This window comes from Triticum urartu, chromosome 3A, assembly GCF_056163025.1.
Source record: "Triticum urartu cultivar PI428250 chromosome 3A, HENAU_Tu73, whole genome shotgun sequence".
Taxonomy (NCBI): domain Eukaryota; kingdom Viridiplantae; phylum Streptophyta; class Magnoliopsida; order Poales; family Poaceae; genus Triticum; species Triticum urartu.
In genome coordinates this window covers 688647725-688671300 of record NC_141875.1, presented here as the reverse complement: position 1 = coordinate 688671300, position 23576 = coordinate 688647725, and the positions used below count along the sequence as shown (strand labels likewise).

The window sequence follows — 23576 nt, the reverse complement described above, 5'->3', positions numbered from 1 at the left end:
TCGTCATCGGCCTCTACGTCACCTTCACCAACCCCTACGACGCTCACCACCTCCTCGGGGAGGTGTTCTGGTGTGGATGCGAGTTTATCGCGTTCACGACCTACAACATCTTCACCAACTTCCACAACATCTTCCCTCACCCCAACGGCATGCACACCCTCCCCTACCAGATGCCGGAGGACGACGAGTGAGGGGCCCAAGGAGGAGGGGCCAAGGAGTGGCAAGGAGGAGGGGCCAAGGAGTTGTTCAAGGGGCGAGTCTTGCCCTCTATCTATCGGGCCCCTATCTATCTAGTTTGGGGCTCTAGTTTGTGTTTGTGTTGGTTCGGGCGTGTGTGCCCGTGTCTTTTATATATCTAGTTTTAATTATTTTACTTTCATGTTTTATGAACTATATGTAGTGGGGGGATGCCCCTCTATATGTTTTATCTATCTATGCTACTAGGGTACCCGATGCCCCTTTATCTATCTATATGTGGCCATGTGTACTAAAAAACAATTGATCTGGTATCTAAAATGTACGTTACCAAGAAATTGACAATAAAGATTATGTACTGTACTACATAATCATATAGTTGGTATACAATGCATTTGAAGACAATGGGCAAGAAAAATGCTAATTATCTGGTGCTGATGACATGCGTAAGTGTTGTCTGATGTTTAAATCATGCTTGCTATGTCATTTTTTGCTGCCAAACATGGCATTAGCGAGAAAGGTCATTTGGGCACTGAATGTATTAAAGTATACACCATATATAAAAATGTCTAGCCAAAAGATTTGGGTGTACAACTGTAAACCCATGACCAAGTATGGATCCGCCCCTGGTTCTTTTTTGAGAGGGGCACAACCTTTTCCGGTTGAAACACACGAGTAAAAACTTTGAAAACACCATAGCACAAGTAAAAAAATATATTAAGAAATGGTGCTTGGTTGAAATAAACTAGAACCAAACAATTGCAACTTTTTTGGTTCACAAAGACTGCTCAAATAATTATCTCAAATAGCTTATGCATAAAAATATCTCAAATAATTATCAGATGAGTTATCTCAAAAAAGGTGACTGCAGGAAACTTAAAATTTGTGAAATGATCTGAAGCCGAAAAGATATATCGATGTTAATGACCGTGTGCACTTTTTTTGCACTCCTTTTATCAATGGGCCTGGATATGTTCTATTCGGCCCTGCCTAACTTCTATATGGGCCTGGCCTTTTCGGGTAACTGTGGACGAACCTTTTTTTCCTTTTCTCACGCTACCACTGAAACTGAAACTGATGACGAACTGAAGAACTAAAAAACGGGGCTGAAACAGAGTGGAGAGGACATTCTGAATTCGTACAACGCAACACTTCTATTCACTTACGACTAATTATCATCACATAAACAAATGCGAGAGCAATTACACAAACATAAAAAAGTCCGGCCATCAGCCCCATCAAATTGCCCTGCTTCTGCAATTCGATGAGTTTCTTCATCTGCTTGTTTAGCTTCTTCAGCTCTGCCGTCACTACTGCATCCCCCACAGTAGCCCCAATGGAATGGGCAGATCCAGGGGCCCGGGCCCCAGATCCAGAAGCGCCCGATCCAAACTTGCCCAACTTCTCCGCCTCCAACGGTAAATCGAGCTCCCCTGATGCACCCTCCAGTTGAATCCGCTCTATGTACTCATCTAGCCACTCAAAATGGGTGCATTGCTTCAATTTCTAAAATTGGAAAGATGAACCCTAAATCCCAAATCCGATGAAAAATGGGAAAAAATTGTGCAAATATGAAATTGGGATACAAAAACCAAAATTGGCATATTGAGAAGTAAAATCTCACCTTTCCTTGCTCTGGTTTGCTCTCGCATTTCACGAATTCCCGCCCAAGGTTGCCATTCTTGTCGGTCGTTGTGACTAGCCGCTTCAGGGGTGCGATACGTGGGCATGCAGGGCACCTTGTCATGGGCACTGCGCCATAGCGCGGCCATGAGCGGCGGGAGGCTGAAGCGGAGCTCGACATTGCTAGGTCGCGGCCCGGAACGGCGTTGTTGCGCGTCGTCGCCGGAGAAGAAGAACAACAACGGTCGGGGAGGGGGGGTGGGGGGGGGGGCGAGGATGGGCTCGGGTGCTGCACGGCTCGGGCCACGGCTCGGTGTCCTCTTGTACCAATGCTGACCTGGATAAGTTAGTGGGTCCCACGCAGTGGGTCCCGCTCACCTGACCAATGCTGAGTTGGATAAGTTAGTGGGTCCCACACTGTGGGTCCCGCGCTGTGGGTCCCGCTCACCTGATTCGAGTTTTAAACATGTGTCTCTGGATTAGGCAGCAGTGTCGCATGGGAGCTATTTTTTCCAACGCAGATGTTGCATGAGAGCTATTACAACCAACGACGTCGCATGAGAGACAATACACACCAACGACGTCGCATGGGAGCTATTCGCCCGGGGGGGGGGGGGGGGGGTGGAGGGGCAGCACCAAGTAAGGATCTCATGCCAAACAGAGCGAGTGAAAACGCATCCCACTATGATGTGTTGCAAGGTCTCTGGCTCCTGAAGACAAAGGACGCATGCCGGCTCGTGCGGTAGACCACGCCGAGCAAGCCTATCGGCGGTCCAGCAGCGGTTCAAGGAGGCCAGGTATATAAAAAACTTCACCGATAGGGGCGCGCCGGACTTCCACACAAGCCGCCAGTGCTCGGTGTCGTGGATCCGGTGAAAAGGGCAGTATAGCAGGAGGAAGCCGAGTATACACCATTCTCAGTCCATTTCCAACGAAGGATATCAGGCTGGGAGGAAAGGGCCACATGCTGTAGCTTGCGCCAGATGTCGATGTACTCTAGGGTGGCCGCCGGACCAAGTGATCCCTGTATGTCTGAGATGCACGTGCGGCCAATGAGAGCCGTGGCAACCGTACGGGTACGCCGCCTCCTGGCCGGGACAAGGGCCACCAAGGCGGGAGCTAGGGTCGAGGTTTCATTGTTTCTTGTTGCAGCTCAGAACAATGGTGGTTGCTGGATTCGTGTTTGTACGTTGGATCTAGAGCGACTTCATGCTACGGGTGGGCCAGTGTGCGCCTTCTCCGGCGCGTCCTGCATCGTCATGCTCAAGTCTATTACGCGTGGACATACATGTAAGCCCAAAAAAGCTCCTTCATTGTTCATGAACTCGTGTAAATCTATCTATAGCAAAAGTAATAGAACTATGTTCAACACACGGACCAGTTCCGCTCAAAAGAGGTTTCACCAAATCAATTGTTTTACTCTAATGAATAACCAAGATAAGATAATATACTTAGTTACCATGGTCAGGTCATGGTAAGTGGTCACCGGTTACAAGGCAAAAGCACGCTCTGAAGGCTAATACGTGCCAGCATCGGAATCACGACGAAGGATCGACAACTTGCCCGGCGAACACGACGACGCCGGTGAGCTCCTCCTTGATCAAGAACATGAAAGGGTGGTCGGCGACGAAGTCCACGTATTTGACCGGCCTGCTCATCACCGCGGGACAGGTAAAAGTCATACTGGTTACCGCGGTCGTCGCAGCCGCTTCGGTCCCTTCCTCGTTCACCTCCACCAGGGACTGGTGGTAGACGTTTGGCACGACGAGGGACCCTGTGGATTCCTCCAGCATCTCCGAGAAGTCGGTGGCGTCGCCGTCGAACGGCAGGCGCAGCCCGAGGCCCTGCAGCAGCCCCGTCGCCTCCGTCTTGTACGACACGGTGAACTTTGGCGGCCGGAAGTCGCGCACGGGGACCATGTTTCTCAGGTCCATGGAGCCCGCCTCGAGCAGCTCCGGGCTGGAGGCCAGCTTCTGCAGCATGCTCGGGCGGCAGGCCGTGGAGCTCGTTCGGGAGGTAGACCGTAGACGTAGATGGCGAAGTGCCGCCGCAGGTGCTCGACTCCGCGGCGGCCGGACGCGTAGAGGATTTTCAGGACCTTCCACTCGGTGCAGCAGGCGATGTGCTGGCTCTCGCGGCTCGACATGAACGGCACGCGGACACGGCCGCCGTTGAGCAGGTAGAATCTGTGCTGCTGCGTGAGCCGGGCATCGAACTTGCTCTCCCAGACGCCCTTGAAGTAGAGCGCGTTCACGAGGATGGCCCGCGTGCCGGCGCCGACGGAGCCCTGGGGCAGGAAGCCCTTGATCCGGCCCGCCGTCGCAGCCTGGACCCACCGGTTGATGTCCCGCCTCGCTTCCTCCGGCTGAAAAAAAAAGACCGATCAATGAACTTACTCAGGCGAGCTCATAGGCATGAGAGAGAAGACAGAAGATAATTTACCTTTGTTGTGAAGGACGCCGCGTACGCTTGCGCGCGGAACTGCTCGGCGACGAGAAGGGGTTAGTCGGTCTTGAGCATAGTTTTAAATAGCCGGCTATAGCCTCGCTATAGCTCCACTATAGCTGTTTAAGGGTATTGCCGCTAAATGATTTCATGTACAATTTGCCTCTATAGCCCGGCTATAGCGGGCTATAGCCCAGCTATAGCTGTTTTTAAGGGTTGCCGCTAAATGCCATAGCCCGCTATTTAAAACATTGGTCTTGAGGCGCGCTGACGCGTCGTCGACCCAGACACTGTTGGCGAACCGCACCTTCGGCCCGCCTTGATCATCGGTGATGTGGGCGAGCACGCGTAAGGCGACATCCGACGCGAGCAGCGCGTGGGCGCGGCTGCCGGCAGGGCCGAGGAAGGGGACGATCTCGTCGAGCGTGGCGCCGCGGGCGGCCGCGCCGATGAGCACCACCGCGGCGTGGATGGAGACAGGGGACACGGCGATGTTTTTGCTGCTGGCGCCCGCGCCGGCCGCGAGGGCGAGGTAGTGGAGCGCGCGTATTGAGAATGCAGCCACGCCACGGGCTGCCTCTGCGACGTCCGGCTCCTTGGCTGCCTGCCTGCCACGGGCGTGGGTCTCGCGGTTTCTTGGTAGTGGTGGTGGTGGTGTGTCACGGCTGGCCAGAAGGCCCCATCAGTCAGCGAAGGCAAGACCGACCGTGGGCGAGAAGGCGAAGCCTTGGCGGCCAAGGAAGACGTGTAACAGCTGGCGAGAGGGACCGGTATCCAGGCGAGCGCGCGCGTGTGTGTGGCCTGCGGCCGTGAGAGGTTAAGAGAGGCGAGAGGAAAGGAAGAAAAAGGCATCGAGTATTATTGCAATAGCAAACCGAAACGAAGCTGCTCTTCGTTCTCCCCCTAACCAGATCCCCTTCCTCCCTCTTCCTCCTCTGCTACCTGCAATCCTAGATCGAGGTCCGTAACAAGTGGTATCAGAGGTCAGACGATCTGGAGACGGCCTACCCTCGTCCGCGCTACATGACCAAGCAGGCGCAGAAGACGGCGGCGATGGAGGAGCAGATCGCCGCACTCATCAAGTCCGTCAACGAGGGTCGCGCGGCCAACGACGCCCGATTGGAGGAAATCCAGACCTCCCTCGAGCTGTGGCGACCAGCGGTGACGAATCTCCAACACCATCTCGACGAACTGCGTACGCAAGTGGGGCATATCGCGCTGCATTCCGCGCTGGCCGATCCGGTCGGCCAAGAAGGGGATCCAGCAGCGGATCCGGTGGCGCGCTCTCCGGTGGCACCCATGGCGCCGGACAGGACGCATCACGGGCCAGAGGGCCACGGCAATATGATCGACTCCGGGGGATTGGCTCACGGGGTGGTCACCACCCTAGCGCCTCCTCCGGTCAAGGGTGCATCGCTCATACCTTCTCTTGAGATTCCTGCATCTACATCAATAGATCTCACTAGGGAGCGTGGGCAGTACTCACCGCACTCGACGCATCACAATTGGTCCCTTCCACGGCTGGAATTTCCGCCATTCGACGGGGATAACCCGCAATTCTGGAAGGCCCGATGTGAAAAGTATTTTGATGTGTATGGCATTCAGAAGGAGATGTGGGTGCGAGTAGCTACTTTGCATTTTTTGGGCAATGCTGCACGATGGCTACAGATTTATGAAGCCCAGCATGCATCTTTCACATGGGAAGAGTTATGTTCAGCCATGGGGGCAAAATTCGGTCGCGAGCAATACCAAGCTCAATTGCGCCAGTTCAATTCCCTTAGGCAGGCTGGGTCAGTCGCAGAGTACATGGAACAATTTGAGGAACTTATGCATCATTTGCTAGCACATAATGCCGCCTTCGATCCATTGTTTTTTACCACGCATTCATAGATGGCTTAAAAATTGAAATCAAAGCCGGTGTAGCTTTACACCGTCCCCAAGATTTGGACTCTGCCTTTTCTCTTGCTACGTTACAGGAGGAACTGTTGGCAAGCATGCCACGGCGTGATCATCAACGCCACGAACAAGGGGTGCCTCGCGCTCCAGTATGCCCATTACTGGCGGCAGGCGCTCCTCCACCACGAGCGGCACTACCGGCGCCCCAAGGAGCGGCCGAAGATCGTCGTGCCCTGGATGCGGCGCGGGCTCCAGATCGTCGTCACGATCAAGGCCGAGGCGAAGACAGAGTCACGGCGCTGCGCAACTACAGGCGTGCCCGAGGGCTCTGCTTCAAGTGCGGAGAGCACTGGGGCCAAGGCCACCAGTGCGCGGCCACGGTCCAACTTCACGTGGTCGAAGAGCTGTGGGAGCTGCTACAAGCCGAGGAACAGGACAGACAGGGGCACCAGACAGACTCGGATGAAGAGCAGGTGATGTGCATCTCCAAGATGGCCACCACAGGAGAAACAACACCGCGTACAGTCCGGTTGCTTGGGATGCTCGATGGTATCGAAGTGCTTATCCTGGTGGATTCTGGGAGCTCCCATAGTTTCATCAGTGAAGCGGTGGCGACGCGCATGCAAGACAGAATTCAGCCCATACCATCTATAGCAGTCAAGATTGCCAATGGAGGGATTCTGCAGTGCTCGGGCATAATTCCTAGATGCTCCTGGAAGACTCAAGGCCAACAATTTGTCACAGATGTCAGGGTGCTCTCATTGGGATGCTACGACATGGTTGTGGGAATGGATTGGATGGAACAATGTGGGCCAATGTTAGTGGATTGGACAGCCAAAACACTCCAGTTTGACCACGAAGGACGTCAAGTGGTGCTGCAAGGATTACAAGCAAAAACGTCTCAAGTGCAACAAGTAGATATGGCACAGCTGTTAGCCTTGGAGAGCAACAACTCCATTGCCCATATTGTGGTGTTGTACTCAGCTGAGCAAAGTGAAGGAGAAGACCCAATGCCAGCAGAACTACAACAAATTGTAGATGCCTTCCCTGAAGTGTTTGCTGAACCAACCGAACTTCCAGAGCACAGAAGTTGGGACCACTCCATTCCGTTGATACCTGGGGCCAACCCCATCAACATCCGGCCGTATCGGTATACACCAGAACAGAAAGATGAGATAGAAGCCCAGGTGAAGGAAATGCTAAGACTGGGGCTGATTGTACCAAGTAATAGTCCGTTCTCGTTCCCGGTGCTCTTGGTCAAGAAAAAAGGCCAAACATGGCGATTCTGCATCGACTTCAGGCACCTCAATGCGATCACGCTGAAGACTACCTACCCAATGCCAGTTATTGACGAGTTATTGGACGAGATAGCAGGATCGCGCTGGTTTTCCAAGCTGGATCTTCGAGCAGGATACCATCAAATCAGGCTGCGCCAAGAAGACGAGCACAAAACAGCCTTTAAAACACACATGGGCCACTACCAATTCCGAGTGATGCCGTATGGATTGGCATATGCGCCAGCTACATTCCAAGGAGTGGTGCATGTGGTCTTGCGTCCAGTTCACCGTAAAGGAGTCTTGGTGTTCATGGACGATATCCTGATCAATTCTGAAGATCTGGACACACACAAGCAGTTGCTCACCCAAGTACTGCAGCTGCTGAACCAATATGGTCTGAAAGCCAAACGAAACAAGTGCACCTTTGGGCAATAGAAAATCAGCTACTTGGGTCACATTATCAGTGAAAAAGGAGTGGCCACCGACAACAAGAAAGTGCAAGCCGTGCAGGAGTGGCCAGTGCCAACCAATACCAAGGAACTGAGGGGGTTCTTAGGCCTCGCTGGCTACTACAGAAAGTTTGTCCGCTTCTTTGGGGTGATCAGCAAACCACTCACCAATTTGTTGAAGAAGAACACACTGTTTGTATGGACACCTACGGCAGACGCAGCCTTCTCTGCACTGAAAAAGGCCTTGATTGCAGCCCCAGTGCTTGCACTCCCTGACTTTCGTCGCCAGTTTGTGGTGGAAACAGACGCAAGTGCCACAGGAATAGGAGCGGTGCTGATGCAGGACAACCACCCAGTGGCTTATCTAAGCAAAGCATTAGCCCCCAGGAATCTTGGCCTTTCAGCTTATGAAAAGGAATGCCTGGCACTACTGCTAGCCATTGACCATTGGCGCCCATATCTGCAACATGCTGAGTTCGTCGTGCGCACGGATCAGAAAAGCCTTCTCCATTTGACAGACCAGAGACTCAACACGCCCATCCAGCAGCGAGCATTTACAAAATTGATTGGATTGCAATACACTATCCAGTACAAAGCTGGCCTGACCAACCGCGCCGCAGACGCACTCTCGCGGCGAGCGCACCTTGATCAAGAAGAGCTCGCTGCAATCTCTGTGTGCAAGCCAGTTTGGCTCGAGGTAGTCAAGAACAGTTACCAGCAGGATGCAGCGACACGACAGCGTCTGACCAAGTTGGCTTTGGATCCCAAGAGCGAGCCTGACTTCACCATGCAGGAAGGAATACTTAGATACAAAGGGCGTGTGTGGATTGGTAACGACACGGAAACTCAGCAACACCTCGTCCAGACGCTACACGCAAGTGCAGCAGGAGGCCACTCCGGCTTCCACGCCACTTACAACAGGATCAAGAGGCTTTTTGCGTGTCATGGGATGAAACAGCAAGTAAAAGACTTCGTTCGCAACTGCATGATCTACCAACAGGCAAAAACAGAAAGGATTTCACCGGCCGGACTACTTCAGCCCCTGCCGATCCCGAAGAAACCTTGGGCAGTCGTGTCGCTGGACTTCATCGAAGGATTGCCTAGATCAGGAGGCTTTGATACAGTTTTGGTGATTGTGGATAAATTTTCCAAGTATGCCCATTTCATTCCCTTGGTGCATCCATTCACGGCCCTTCAGGTGGCGAAGCTATTCATGAAAGAGATCTTCCGCTTGCATGGCTTGCCGCTAGCTCTCATTTCTGACCGCGACAAGGTGTTCACAAGTTAGGTGTGGCAGGAACTGTTCAAACTATGCCGTACAGAGATCCGACTCAGTTCTGCGTACCATCCACAGACGGACGGCCAGACGGAGCGCGTGAACCAATGTCTCGAGACTTATCTCAGGTGTGCGGTACATTCATGCCCTGCAAATTGGTCAAAGTGGCTACCACTTGCCGAGTACTGGTACAATATGTCCTTTCATTCAGCATTGGGGAGGACCCCGTTTGAAGTGGTGTATGGCCATCTGCCAAGAGAGTTTGGAGTTACCCAGGTTGATGAGTGCACAGTGCCGGACCTGGCGGCCTGGCTGCAGGAACGAGAGGTCATGATCGATCTGCTGCAGCAACAACTAAAACAAGCCCAAGACAGCATGAAGCGACAGGCAGACAAGCATCGCACAGATCGTGAGTTCGCCGTGGGCGATGCGGTCCTGCTCAAGCTCCAACCATCCGTTCAGTCGTCAGTCGCGCAACGGCCGCATCAGAAGCTTACGTTTCGCTACTTCGGTCCCTACAGAGTGGTGGCGCGGATTGGCGCAGTGGCCTACACGTTGGATCTTCCCCCTACAAGCAAGATTCACCCAGTCGTCCATGTGTCGCAGCTCAAGAAAGCTCAAGGGGCGGTGGTGCCAGTGAGTCCTACTTTACCACCTGACCACTCTGTCTTGCAGGCAGAACATATACCCGAAACGGTGCTGGAGAGCAAAATGATTCGTGTGGGCGGCGAGCCGGCCTTACGCCTACGCATCAAGTGGAGCGGGCTGCCGCCATGCATGGCCACCTGGGAAGAGCCACAACAGCTGCAACGGCGCTTCCCTACCTCTCCGCCTTGGGGACAAGGCGAAACGCAAGACGGGGGAGATGTCACGGCTGGCCAGAGGGCCCCATCAGTCAGCGAAGGCAAGACCGACCGTGGGCGAGAAGGCGAAGCCTTGGCGGCCAAGGAAGACGTGTAACAGCTGGCCAGAGGGACCAGTATCCAGGCGAGCGCACGCGTGTGTGGCCTGCGGCCGTGAGAGGTTAAGAGAGGTGAGAGGAAAGGAAGAAAAAGGCATCGAGTATTATTGTAATAGCAAACCGAAACGAAGCTGCTCTTCATTCTCCCCCTAACCAGATCCCCTTCCTCCCTCTTCCTCCTCTGCTACCTGCAATCCTAGATCGAGGTCCGTAACATGGTGGTGTGGGTCGCGGCGTGAGGTTCTGGATTTTGTAGGGAGAGGTGGCGCGTGCGTTGGACGCACGGGTGTCGCGTTCATAGGACGCTATGGATTCACTTCGATTTTGAGTAAGTTTCATCCTGCGTTTTGCCATATTTTAATGTAATATATATGCTGCGTTACATAATGATGATGAGCTACAACGTGAGGCTCCAACCTTATGGACTTGTGCATGTTTCCGGCGGTCTTGTAAAGTGGGAGAGCACATAACATCAGTCCAGTTATTCCATCGTAAGTGGGAGAGTGGTTTTCTGGAAATAGTCCTAGAATCCATCTGAATATCAGGCCTCAAGAGCGGTTGTTACTGACGATTGCTGGAAAATAAGTCTTTCAACAATATTTAGCCGCTCATGAGCTTGCTCGCTTTGGTTTTGTTGAGGGGGCCGAGGAATTTTGGCTCGACCGGTCATCCTCCTAGTTTCTTGACCCCCTCTGTTATAACACACTCCCTCCGTCCCGATATGTAAACGTCGTACATTTTGAGTTGGAGGGAGTACATAATTACCTTCCCCCAAAAAAGGACATAATTACCATTTAATTAAGTCGCCAAAGTTCAAACCAAATTATTCAACACCTTTTCTTTTTCTTCTCTTTGGGTGCACAATGAACAAAAATAAGGTGTAGCATATTGTCTTAACCTCACGCAATTTTTTTTTCTCGAGAGTACGCAAATTGCGTACCTTAGCTTCATAGAAGGTAGAGGTTTGAATACAAGAAAATGACAGTCCGTTGCGCACAATCTGTCACAACACTCCACACCGGCTAGTCCGAAGACAACCCCTACACATGACAACAACAACAACAACAACAACAAGAAAAGCCTATCCTAAACTGAGCAGCAAGGCCGCCTCTCAACCAATGCCGCCGCCTCCAAAAAGAACATCTCCATCTTGACATTCCTCGTTGACGCGTCATCCTAAAGATGGTGGATGGCGGAATTTGGTCCGTCCCGAGAAAGGCGTCATCTTGGACACGCTAGCAATGAAGTGCATAGTGCCCCTACAGAACAATCTTGGATAGCAGCGAGCGTCGAAGGAAAGCAGCCTAGGACCTACAAGCCGTGTCTCCAAACACGATACTCCCAAGAGAGGGACGGCGTCGAGGACGCCGCTATCGTGCCGGTCCAACTCCGAACCTAGGATTTCGCCCGGAGACATCAACCAAACCGGAATGAAGCGAGTACGGTGTTGCATACTTCGGCAACACCTCCAAGGAGGAAAACAACACCCACGGGCGCCATCGTCGCCGGCCCGACCGAAGACGGACAAACACTTTTGTCGGTGACGTCGCACACCATCCTCCTTGCCCACCGGAATGGGGCAGCCGTCCACGTTGTTCACACCACTGCCGCCGCAGGAAATCAATGTCGTGGCCCATGCTTCACGGAACCCGCACGACGAGAGCCCACCTCTCTGCCAGCTCCGATCTGGCCGAGCACCCGCAGCCCCCACGTCGAGCACCTCCTATCTGGTCGAGGAACTGCCGCACGCTGCTGTCACGCTCCTGACAGTTGTCGTACAGACCGGCCCCCAACCCAGATCGGGCCCTCGCCAGGCCCAGATCCAGCCCGCAGCACCCTCTCCATGGCCACCGGCGAATGCTCCACTGTGATTTTCGCCGCCTCCAGGAAGCACCACCGACGGCCACGACGCTGCTAGCTCCGCCTCCATGGCCCGAGGAAGCCGCATGGACGTAGATCTCGCGCCGCAGCCTCTGCGTCGCCGCCTCCAGGCCCGCGCCGCCGCTTCCAAGGCCGCGCACCCCTCCGAGCTGTGGGTCCTCCGCCAGCCTTCACGCAGCTCCGCCACAACCCTTCTCTCGCCGCCCGCCGCCTCTCAGCACCACCGCCGTGCACCGCCCGATGAAGCCCTCCTTCGCGCTCTCCTCCCCGCCGCCTTCGGCAGCCAGGGGGCCGCCAGGACCGGCGGCGGCAGCGGCCGGGTGGATCTGGGGTAGGTGGCTCGCTGGTTAGGGTTTCGTCCCCCTGAGGTCCCCGCGCGTGCAACCCGGGAGGGGAAGGGGAAGGGAGTTTCACTCTATGCGCTTGAAAATGGGGCAAATGGGATGCGAATGGGGAGGTGAAGGAAATATGCCCTAGAGGCAATAATAAAGTTATTATTTATTTCCTTATATCATGATAAATGTTTATTATTCATGCTAGAATTGTATTAACCGGAAACATAATACATGTGTGAATACATAGACAAACTTAGTGTCACTAGTATGCCTCTACTTGACTAGCTCGTTAATCAAAGATGGTTATGTTTCCTAACCATGAACAAAGTGTTGTTATTGATTAACGAGGTCACATCATTAGTTGAATGATCTGATTGACATGACCCATTCCATTAGCTTAGCACCCGATCGTTTAGTATGTTGCTATTGCTTTCTTCATGACTTATACATGTTCCTATGACTATGAGATTATGCAACTCCCGTTTACTGGAGGAACACTTTGTGTGCTACCAAACGTCACAACGTAACTGGGTGATTATAAAGGAGCTCTACAGGTGTCTCCAAAGGTAGATGTTGGGTTGGCGTATTTCAAGATTAGGATTTGTCACTCCGATTGTCGGAGAGGTATCTGGGCCCTCTCGGTAATGCACATCACATAAGCCTTGCAAGCATTGCAACTAATGAGTTAGTTGCGGGATGATGTATTACAGAACGAGTAAAGAGACTTGCCGGTAACGAGATTGAACTAGGTATTGGATACCGACGATCGAATCTCGGGCAAGTAACATACCGATGACAAAGGGAGTAGGACTCCTCCTGCGCGCCACCATAGGGCCGGCCGCAGCCCCTCCCTTGGATCCTTTATATACAGGGGCAGGGGCGCCCCTCTAGACACACAAGTTGATCCACGTGATCGTTCCTTAGCCGTGTGCGGTGCCCCCTGCCACTATATTCCACCTCGATCATATCGTTGTAGTGCTTAGGCAAAGCCCTGCGTCGATGGTACATCAAGATCGTCACCACGCCGTCGTGCTGACGGAACTCCTCCCCGACGCTTTGCTGGATCGGAGTCCGGGGATCGTCATCGAGCTGTACGTGTGCTAAGAACTCGGAGGTGCCGGAGTAACGGTGCTTGGATCGGTCGGATCGGGAAGACGTACGACTACTTCCTCTACGTTGTGTCAACGCTTCCGCAGTCGGTCTGCGTGGGTACGTAGACAACACTCTCCCCTCTCGTTGCTATGCATCACCATGATCTTGCGTGTGCGTAGGAAATTTTTTGAAATTACTGCGTTACCCAACAGTGGCATCCGAGCCTAGGTTTTATGGTTTGATGTTATATGCACGAGTAGAACACAAGTGAGTTGTGGGCGATATAAGTCATACTGCCTACCAGCATGTCATACTTTGGTTCGGCGGTATTGTTGGATGAAGCGGCGTGGACCGACATTACGCATACGCTTACGCGAGACCGGTTCTCCCGACGTGCTTTGCACAAAGGTGGCTTGCGGGTGACTGTTTCTCCAACTTTAGTTGAACCAAGTGTGGCTACGCCCGGTCCTTGCGAAGGTTAAAACGGAGTCTATTTGACAAACTATCGTTGTGGTTTTGATACGTAGGTGAGATTGGTTCTTGCTTAAGCCCGTAGCAGCCACGTAAAACTTGCAACAACAAAGTAGAGGACGTCTAACTTGTTTTTGCAGGGCATGTTGTGATGTGATATGGCCAAGACATGATACTAAATTTTATTGTATGAGATGATCATGTTTTGTAACCGAGTTATCGGCAACTGGCAGGAGCCATATGGTTGTCGCTTTATTGTATGCAATGCAATCGCGATGTAATGCTTTACTTTATCACTAAGCGGTAGCGATAGTCGTGGAAGCATAAGATTGGCGAGACGACAACGATGCTACGATGGAGATCAAGGTGTCGCGCCGGTGACGATGGTGATCATGACGGTGCTTCGGAGATGGAGATCACAAGCACAAGATGATGATGGCCATATCATATCACTTATATTGATTGCATGTGATGTTTATCTTTTATGCATCTTATCTTGCTTTGATTGACGGTAGCATTATAAGATGATCTCTCACTAAATTATCAAGAAGTGTTCTCCCTGAGTATGCACCTTGCGAAAGTTCTTCGTGCTGAGACACCACGTGATGATCGGGTGTGATAGGCTCTACGTTCAAATACAATGGGTGCAAAACAGTTGCACACGCGGAATACTCAGGTTATACTTGACGAGCCTAGCATATACAGATATGGCCTCGGAACATAGAGACCGAAAGGTCGAGCGTGAATCATATAGTAGATATGATCAACATAGTGATGTTCACCAATGAAACTACTCCATCTCACGTGATGATCGGACATGGTTTAGTTGATTTGGATCACGTGATCACTTAGAGGATTAGAGGGATGTCTATCTAAGTGGGAGTTCTTAAGTAATTTGATTAATTGAACTTAAACTTATCATGAACTTAGTACCTGATAGTATCTTGCTTGTTTATGTTTGATTGTAGATAGATGGCTCGTGCTGTTGTTCCGTTGAATTTTAATGTGTTCCTTGAGAAAGAAAAGTTAAAAGATGATGGTAGCAATTACACGGACTGGGTCCGTAACTTGAGGATTATCCTCATTGCTGCTCAGAAGAATTACGTCCTGGAAGCACCGCTAGGTGCCAGGCCTGCTGCTAGAGCAACACCGGATGTTATGAACGTCTGGCAGAGCAAAGCTGGTGATTACTGGAAGTGAAACTGCCCCAAGGATTTGGCGGATAAGAAGGATGCCAAGGTGAACAAAGGTATATGTGATATACATGTTATTGATGTGTACCTTACTAATGCTCGCAGTAGCACCTGGGTATTTGATACTGGTTCTGTTGCTAATATTTGCAACTCGAAATAGGGGCTACGGATTAAGCGAAGATTGGCTAAGGACGAGGTGACGATGCGCGTGGGAAACGGTTCCAAAGTCGATGTGATCACAGTTGGCACGCGACCTCTACATCTACCTTCAGGATTAGTATTAGACCTAAATAATTGTTATTTGGTGCCAGCGTTGAGCATGAACATTATATCTGGATCTTGTTTAATGCGAGACGGTTATTCATTTAAATCAGAGAATAATGGTTGTTCTATTTATATGAGTAATATCTTTTATGGTCGTGCACCCTTGAAGAGTGGTCTATTCTTGTTGAATCTCGATAGTAGTGATACACATATTCATAATGTAAAAGCCAAAAGATGCAGAGTTGATAATGATAGTGCAACTTATTTGTGGCACTGCCGTTTAGGTCATATCGGTGTAAAGCGCATGAAGAAACTCCATACTGATGGACTTTTGGAACCACTTGATTATGAATCACTTGGTACTTACGAACCGTGCCTCATGGGTAAGATGACTAAAACACCGTTCTCCGGTACTATGGAGAGAGCAACAGATTTTTTGGAAATCATACATACAGATGTATGTGGTCCGATGAATATTGAGGCTCGAGGCGGATATCGTTATTTTCTCACTTTCATAGATGACTTAAGCAGATATGGGTATATCCACTTAATGAAACATAAGTCTGAAACATTTGAAAAGTTCAAAGAATTTTAGAGTGAAGTTGAAAATCATCGTAACAAGAAAATAAAGTTTCTACGATCTGATCGTGGAGGAGAATATTTGAGTTACGAGTTTGGTGTACATTTGAAAAATTGTGGAATAGTTTCGCAACTCACGCCACCCGGAACACCACAACGTAATGGTGTGTCCGAACGTCGTAATCGTACTTTACTAGATATGTTGCGATCTATGATGTCTCTTACTAATTTACCGCTATCATTTTGGGGATACGCTCTAGAGACGGCCGCATTCACGTTAAATAGGGCACCATCAAAATCCGTTAAGACGACGCCTTATGAACTGTGGTTTGGCAAGAAACCAAAGTTGTCGTTTCTGAAAGTTTGGGGCTGCGATGCTTATGTGAAAAAACTTCAATCTGATAAGCTCGAACCCAAATCAGAGAAATGTGTCTTCATAGGATATCCAAAGGAAACTATTGAATACACCTTCTATCACAAATCCAAAGGCAAGACTTTTGTTGCTAAATTCGGAAACTTTCTGGAGAAGGAGTTTCTCTCGAAAGAAGTGAGTGGGAGGAAAGTAGAACTTGACGAGGTAACTGTACCTGCTCCCTTGTTGGAAAGTAGCACATTACAGAAAACTGTTTCTGCGACACCTACACCAATAAGTGAGGAAGTTAATGATAATGATCATGAAACTTCGGAACAAGATACTACCGAACCTCGTAGATCAACCAGAGTGAGATACGTGCCAGAGTGGTACGGTAATCCAGTTCTGGAAATCATGCTACTAGATCATGATGAAGCTACGAACTATGAAGAAGCGATGATGAGCCCAGATTCCGCAAAATGGCTTGAAGCCATGAAATCTGAGATGGGATCCATGTATGAGAACAAAGTATGGACTTTGGTTGACTTGCCCGATGATCGGCAAGCAATTGAGAATAAATAGATTTTTAAGAAGAAGACTGACGCTGACGGTAATATTACTGTCTACAAAGCTCGACTTGTCGCAAAAGGTTTTCGACAAGTTCAAGGGGTTGACTACGATGAGACCTTCTCACCCGTAGCGATGCTTAAGTCTGTCAAAATCATGTTAGCAATTGCCGCATTTTATGATTATGAAATTTCGCAGATGGATGTCAAAACTGCATTCCTGAATGGATTTCTGGAAGAAGAGTTGTATATGATGCAACCGGAAGGTTTTGTCGATCCAAAGGGGGCTAACAAAGTGTGCAAGCTCCAGCGATCCATTTATGGACTGGTGCAAGCCTCTCGGAGTTGGAATAAACGCTTTGATAGTGTGATCAAAGCATTTGGTTTTATACAGACTTTCGGAGAAGCCTGTATTTACAAGAAAGTGAGTGGGAGCTATGTAGCATTTCTGATATTATATGTGGATGACATATTACTGATTGGAAATGATATAGAATTTCTGGATAGCATAAAGGGATACTTGAATAAGAGTTTTTCAATGAAAGACCTCGGTGAAGCTGCTTACATATTAGGCATAAAGATCTATAGAGATAGATCAAGACGCCTAATTGGACTTTCACAAAGCACATACCTTGACAAGATTTTGAAGAAGTTCAAAATGGATCAAGCAAAGAAAGGGTTCTTGCCTGTGTTACAAGGTGTGAAGTTGAGTCAGACTCAATGCCCGACCACTGCAGAAGATAGAGAGAAAATGAAAGATGTTCCCTATGCTTCAGCCATAGGCTCTATCATGTATGCAATGCTGTGTACCAGACCTGATGTGTGCCTTGCTATAAGCTTAGCAGGGAGGTACCAAAGTAATCCAGGAGTGGATCACTAGACAGCGGTCAAGAACATCCTGAAATACCTGAAAAGGACTAAGGATATGTTTCTCGTATATGGAGGTGACAAAGAGCTCACCGTAAAAGGTTACGTTGATGCAAGCTTTGACACTGATCCGGACGATTCTAAATCGCAAACCGGATACGTGTTTACATTAAACGGTGGAGCTGTCAGTTGGTGCAGTTCTAAACAAAGCGTCGTAGCGGGATCTACATGTGAAGCGGAGTACATAGCTGCTTCGGAAGCAGCGAATGAAGGAGTCTGGATGAAGGAGTTCATATCCGATCTAGGTGTCATACCTAGTGCATCGGGTCCAATGAAAATCTTTTGTGACAATACTGGTGCAATTGCCTTGGCAAAGGAATCCAGATTTCACAAGAGGACCAAGCACATCAAGAGACGCTTCAATTCCATCTGGGATCTAGTCCAGGTGGGAGACATAGAGATTTGCAAGATACATACGGATCTGAATGTTGCAGACCCGTTGACTAAGCCTCTTCCACGAGCAAAACATGATCAGCACCAAGACTCCATGGGTGTTAGAATCATTACTGTGTAATCTAGATTATTGACTCTAGTGCAAGTGGGAGACTGAAGGAAATATGCCCTAGAGGCAATAATAAAGTTATTATTTATTTCCTTATATCATGATAAATGTTTATTATTCATGCTAGAATTGTATTAACCAGAAACATAATACATGTGTGAATACATAGACAAACTTAGTGTCACTAGTATGCCTCTACTTGACTAGCAATAAGCATGTATGTGACGCCTGTCAAAAAGGCAAAAGTCACCAGTTACCTTATCCTCAATCCTTGAGTGAATCAAAACCTCCTTTGGAACTTGTTTTCTCTGATGTATGGAGGCCTGCTATTGAAACAGTAGGAAAAAAATATTATGTGAGTTTTATCGATGATTTTAGTAAATTCACATGGATCTATCTCATCAAGCACAAAATTGAAGTTTTTCTAGAAATTTCATGACTTCCAAAACTTTGTTGAACGACGTTTTGATCGAAAGATTCTTGCTCTTCAAACAGATTGGGGAGGGGAGTACGAAAAATTGAACTCTTTCTTCACAAAAATTGGTATTTCACACCATGTCCCATGCCCTCATGCTCATCAGCAGAATGGGTCAGCTGAGCGCAAACATTGACATTGTTGAGGTTGGCCTATCCTTGCTAGCCCAAGCCTCTATGCCCTTGAAATTTTGGGATGAGGCCTTTCTTGCTGCAACCTACTTGATCAATAGGGTGCCAAGTAAAGTCATAAATCATGAAACTCCTCTTACTAGATTATTTGGTGGAACTCCCAACTAGTCCTCTCTTAGGATTTTTGGATGTTCTTGTTGGCCTAATCTACGTCCTTATAACACTCATAAACTTCAATTTTGATCAAAGCAGTGTGCTTTCCTTGGTTACAGTAATTTGCATAAAGGCTACAAGTGCCTTGATATCGCCACAGGACGTGTATACATCTCCAGGGATGTGGTGTTTGATGAAAACCTCTTTCACTTTGCCGCCCTTCACCCTAATGCCGGTGCTCGCCTAAGGGCTGAGATCCTCTTACTCCCTCCTGAACTTGGCTACCTTCGCTTGTGGGAGACAGAGCGCTCGCCTTGTGGGAGACAGCGCTCGTGCCACACGATCGTGTGGGATCGGACCACGCCGGATGCGGTTGATAAAGACAAGAAATCTTCCGACTTATTTAAAATGTTTTCGAAATTATTTTCAACACACAGTTCCGCTCAAAAGAGATTTCACCAAATCAATTTCTTTCTCAAAAGAATAATCAAGATAAGGTAATATACTTAGCTACCATGGTCAGGTCACCATTAGTACATATATTGTGCAAGTCACCGCGGTTACAAGGCAAAGGCACGGTGTGAAGGCTAATACGAGCCAGCATGGGAATTACGACGAAGGATCGACAACTTGCCCGGCGAACACGACGACGCCGGTGAGCTCCTCCTTGATCAAGAACATGAAAGGGTGGTCGGCGACGAAGTCCACGTATTTGACCGGCGTGCTCATCACCGCGGGACGGGTAAAAGAAAAACAGGTTACCGCGCTCGTCGCGCAGCTTCGGTCCCTTCCTCGTTTACCTCCACCAGGGACTGGTGGTAGACGTTGGACACGACGCGGGACCCCGTGGATTCCTCCAGCATCTCCGAGAAGTGGGCGGCGCTATGGTCAAACGGCAGGCGCAGCCCGAGGCCCTGCAGCAGCCCCGTCGCCTCCGTCTTGTACGACACGGTGAACTTTGGCGGCCGGAAGTCGCGCACGGGGACCATGTTTCTCAGGTCCATGGAGCCCGCCTCGAGCAGCTCCGGGCTCGAGGCCAGCTTCTGCAGCATGCTCGGGCGGCAGGCCGTGGAGCTCGTTCGGGAGGTAGACCGTAGACGTAGATGGCGAAGTGCCGCCGCAGGTGCTCGCCGCCGCGGCCGGACGCGTAGAGGAGTTTCAGGACCTTCCACTCGGGGCAGCAGCCGATGTGCTGGCTCTCGCGGCTGGACATGAACGGCACGCGGACATGGCCGCCGTTGAGCAGGTAGAATCTGTGCTGCTGCGTGAGCCGGGCATCCGTTTGTGGGTGCACAAATCTTGGCATGTTTATGGTGTCACGTAGGACTGGGCTGGAGTGTGGGCATTCATCCGGTCGCCCACACGTCCGTTTCAACACATGGAGGGGCCGGTGTGTGGGCGTTTAGCAGTTCGCCCACACGCCAGTTTTCACTCATGCATAAGGGCTAGTGTGTGTGCATTTGCCATCTCGCCCACACGCCCGTCTTCTCTCCCACACCCAAGCTGCCAGTTGCCATGCGTTTTGCAGCGTACATGGCAACTGCCCTAGTGTGCTTGTAAGCAGATGGCAACTCTCTCTTTTTTTACCCGAACATGTTAGTTGACATGTGTTTTGCAGGGTACACGGCAACTGCCCTAGTATGCTTGTAAGCAGATGGCAACTCTCTCTTTTACCCGAACATGTTGTTTTGCCATGTCTCTTTGTAGCGCTACACGACAACTGCCTAGTGTTAGTAGGTGACAACTCTTAATCTTTTCAAATCATGGCAACTGTAGTAAACCAGACCATACATGGCAACTGCTTAGTGTTAGTAGGTGGCAACCTCTAAAGTTCTCAAATCATGGCAACTATAGCAAACCAGACCATACATGGCAACAACTGCAGTTGTCCAAAATAGCATCTGGCACTTGACCTGAGATGGCAACTGCAGTTGAGCAATCATGGCAACGGTAGTTCGACGACATGGCAACTGCAAGTAAACGGACATTGAAGAGGGTCCGGACCATGGCAACTGCGGGGACGCGTGGTGACTGTCATGTGGGGCGTGCGGGACCGTAAGGTAGGTGGCTGAGAGAGGTCGTGTGGGCGTTATGCATTTTGCCCACACGTAGGCGTGTGAGAAGGACCGTAAGGAAAAAAAGGGAAGTGTGAACGCTAATTGTTTTGCCCACATGTAGGCGTATGAGTTGGTCCTCTTAAACACCACATAAAATGTGTGGGCAGACCCCTTAATGCCCACACGTGTGGCAGTTATCGTCGTCCTAATTTTTTAACTCACGAGGGCAAGAAAGAAGGTCCAGTCTGTATCCTCCCACCTTTCACATGGCCAATGCGAGAAGATGGCATGACCGGTGACTTCTCTAGGCAGAGCGTGGTCGCTCTCCCAGAATCTGCAACTTCTCTGCAATGGTAGGTCGACGGCGCAGTGTAGGTCATGGTTAACCACTAACCCGGTGGCAAGGGCGCAAGGCTTGAGGTGAGGGCAGAGGTGCTGTGCGCCGCGAGAAAACCTGAGCAGAGAAAGAGAGGGATCGGGAGAGGAGGAGTGCAGACAGGATAAGGATGTGGTGAGCCGGTGACCCCAATGGCTTACATGCGGCCAGTGGGGCGTTTTTACGGAAGCGGAAACTACTAGACTGGCTCATTTGTTGGTTACGGAAGCGGAAAAGAGTCGCTCGGTTCAGCGACCAGGCATGAATAAGTATAAAAGAAAAATCAATGACGCTGCAGATTTGATGTGGAGATGTGAAATAGTGAATAATGAATTGCATAGGTGGACAGGTTGTTTGGAAACTGATCGCTCATGTGGCATCATGCCATCATCACGTGGATAGTGTGCATGCAAAGAATGCTAGTAATGAGGATCAATTTCTTAAGAATGTATGATATATACGCTTAGGAGCAGCAAGGCGCACTAGATCAGGAGTTCAGGACATAGAAGGAGCAGTGTTATAGTCCGGGGGCAAGGGAACTAGGGTTTGGAGTTCACAATAGTAGCCACATCAGGCAGCGATTCGAAGGGGAGGAGGTCTAGACAAGGTACCAACTCTCACCTCACAAACATGCAAGTTTTTCTTGCGGCCACTGTTACTCCAGATTAATCTGCTTGATGCTATTATCACCTTAAAATTTGTTCATAATATTATTTCTTTCCATTTTGCTTCTAAATTTGGCTCAAGACATCATGTCCAAAACTATTAACAATATAATTTATTTCAATTTTACCATTAAATTTCTGAATGAAATAATAAGCTGAACTAGCCTGACTCAAGGAAACATCTCATGTTTCAAATTTGCATCCTGAAAAATCCTACCCTCAGTCGGTCCATTGTTCGGCATGTTGTCATTGTTTTTTAGGCTCATCATTCATGCTGAATGGTCATTGCACCTGTGAAGAGTCTTGAGAATGATTATCACATAAGAGACATGTGCTATTTTTTTCATCTCCCGTTAAAACGCACATGCATGTTTGCTAGAGGTTGAAACCCTAAGATTGATGAACCTGATTGATCAATAGGAAAAATGAAAAAAAACAAAGATTGGCCTCATAGGTCGATCAGTAGGAAAGATCTTCCTAAGATCTCCCTCCGGATACTAGTATCAGTAATCAGTAGGAAACGGGGGAAAAGCTTGTTAGCAACCCTGATTGATGAAGCTCGCCCAAAGAAAAAAGCTCATCTTCGATCGATCTTCCTCCTGCTCAGCTCGGGTGCTGAGGAGGAGACGAGGGTCGGCGACAAGAGACGAGGGTAGTGAATGGAAGTGAAGCAGTATGTAGTAGGGGAGTGGGAGAGGGGCATATGACCCCAGCCCAGGGTTTCTTTTCACAAGGGGTCACTTTGTTTTTTGAGCTCCTGACTAGCTAGTTCACGATTTCATTTGATCCAAAGCAAAAACAAGCAGTCTTATTTTCTTCCTATTGGTGACGCTTCCTCGCAGCACCGCTTCTTCTTCTTATCCTCTCAACTCTCTCTTGAGTTCCACTCTTTTCTCTCTCAATAACACAAGGACAAACCAGGAAGAAAACCACAGATGCACACACACTTCGCCAAAAAGAAAACCAGTAGCCTTTGCCAAAAGGCTTTTCTTCTTGGTCAAACGGAGGCTACATCTTGGCTCGAGCCCTCACGGCCTTCTTTCATTACTCAAAGCACAATAAAATACACAAAACCAGACTCGCGCCATGCATGCACATTTTAGTTAGTGGCCGAGCCGGTCAAGTCGATCGACACAGTTACCTACTCGTGTTAATCTATCTAGCTAGTCATGATGCATATAGATGCATGTGCTACTCAATCTGCTCCAGCGTACATAGCCATCTTATTTCTGTGATGTTGTTGCATACCCTCTCGACTTTTCGCCCTAGGTGTAGTCTACCTGATCACTCTGTTGGCCGAGGACGGTATTCACCGGCCCGACAACGCCTTCCTTCTTGCACTGGGTGACGTGGTACGTACAACATCATCATTTTTCTTCCTTACATGTTTGTTTCTTTCTCGAACATAGCTATGCTAGCCATATATGTATGCCTG

The 23576-nt window shown here is 49.7% G+C and overlaps 1 protein-coding gene and 3 pseudogenes across 1 annotated transcript; 1 reads left to right on the top strand and 3 right to left on the bottom strand.

Moving 5' to 3' along the window:
* Positions 1 to 1353: 1353 nt before the first annotated feature.
* Positions 1354 to 2017, bottom strand: LOC147981652 (uncharacterized). The gene is made up of 2 exons (XM_087514029.1): positions 1820 to 2017; positions 1354 to 1701 (listed from the first exon to the last, which is right to left on the bottom strand). The coding sequence occupies exons 1-2, from the start codon at positions 1997 to 1999 to the stop codon at positions 1354 to 1356; spliced, it is 528 nt and encodes a 175-aa protein (XP_087370155.1). The 5' UTR covers positions 2000 to 2017.
* Positions 2018 to 3356: 1339 nt separating this feature from the next.
* LOC147981651 (serpin-Z1-like) lies at positions 3357 to 5115 on the bottom strand (annotated as a pseudogene).
* Positions 5116 to 11696: 6581 nt separating this feature from the next.
* LOC147981650 (uncharacterized) lies at positions 11697 to 12370 on the top strand (annotated as a pseudogene).
* A 7282-nt stretch (positions 12371 to 19652) lies between these two features.
* LOC147981649 (serpin-Z1 pseudogene) lies at positions 19653 to 20519 on the bottom strand (annotated as a pseudogene).
* Between the last annotated feature and the right edge of the window lie 3057 nt (positions 20520 to 23576).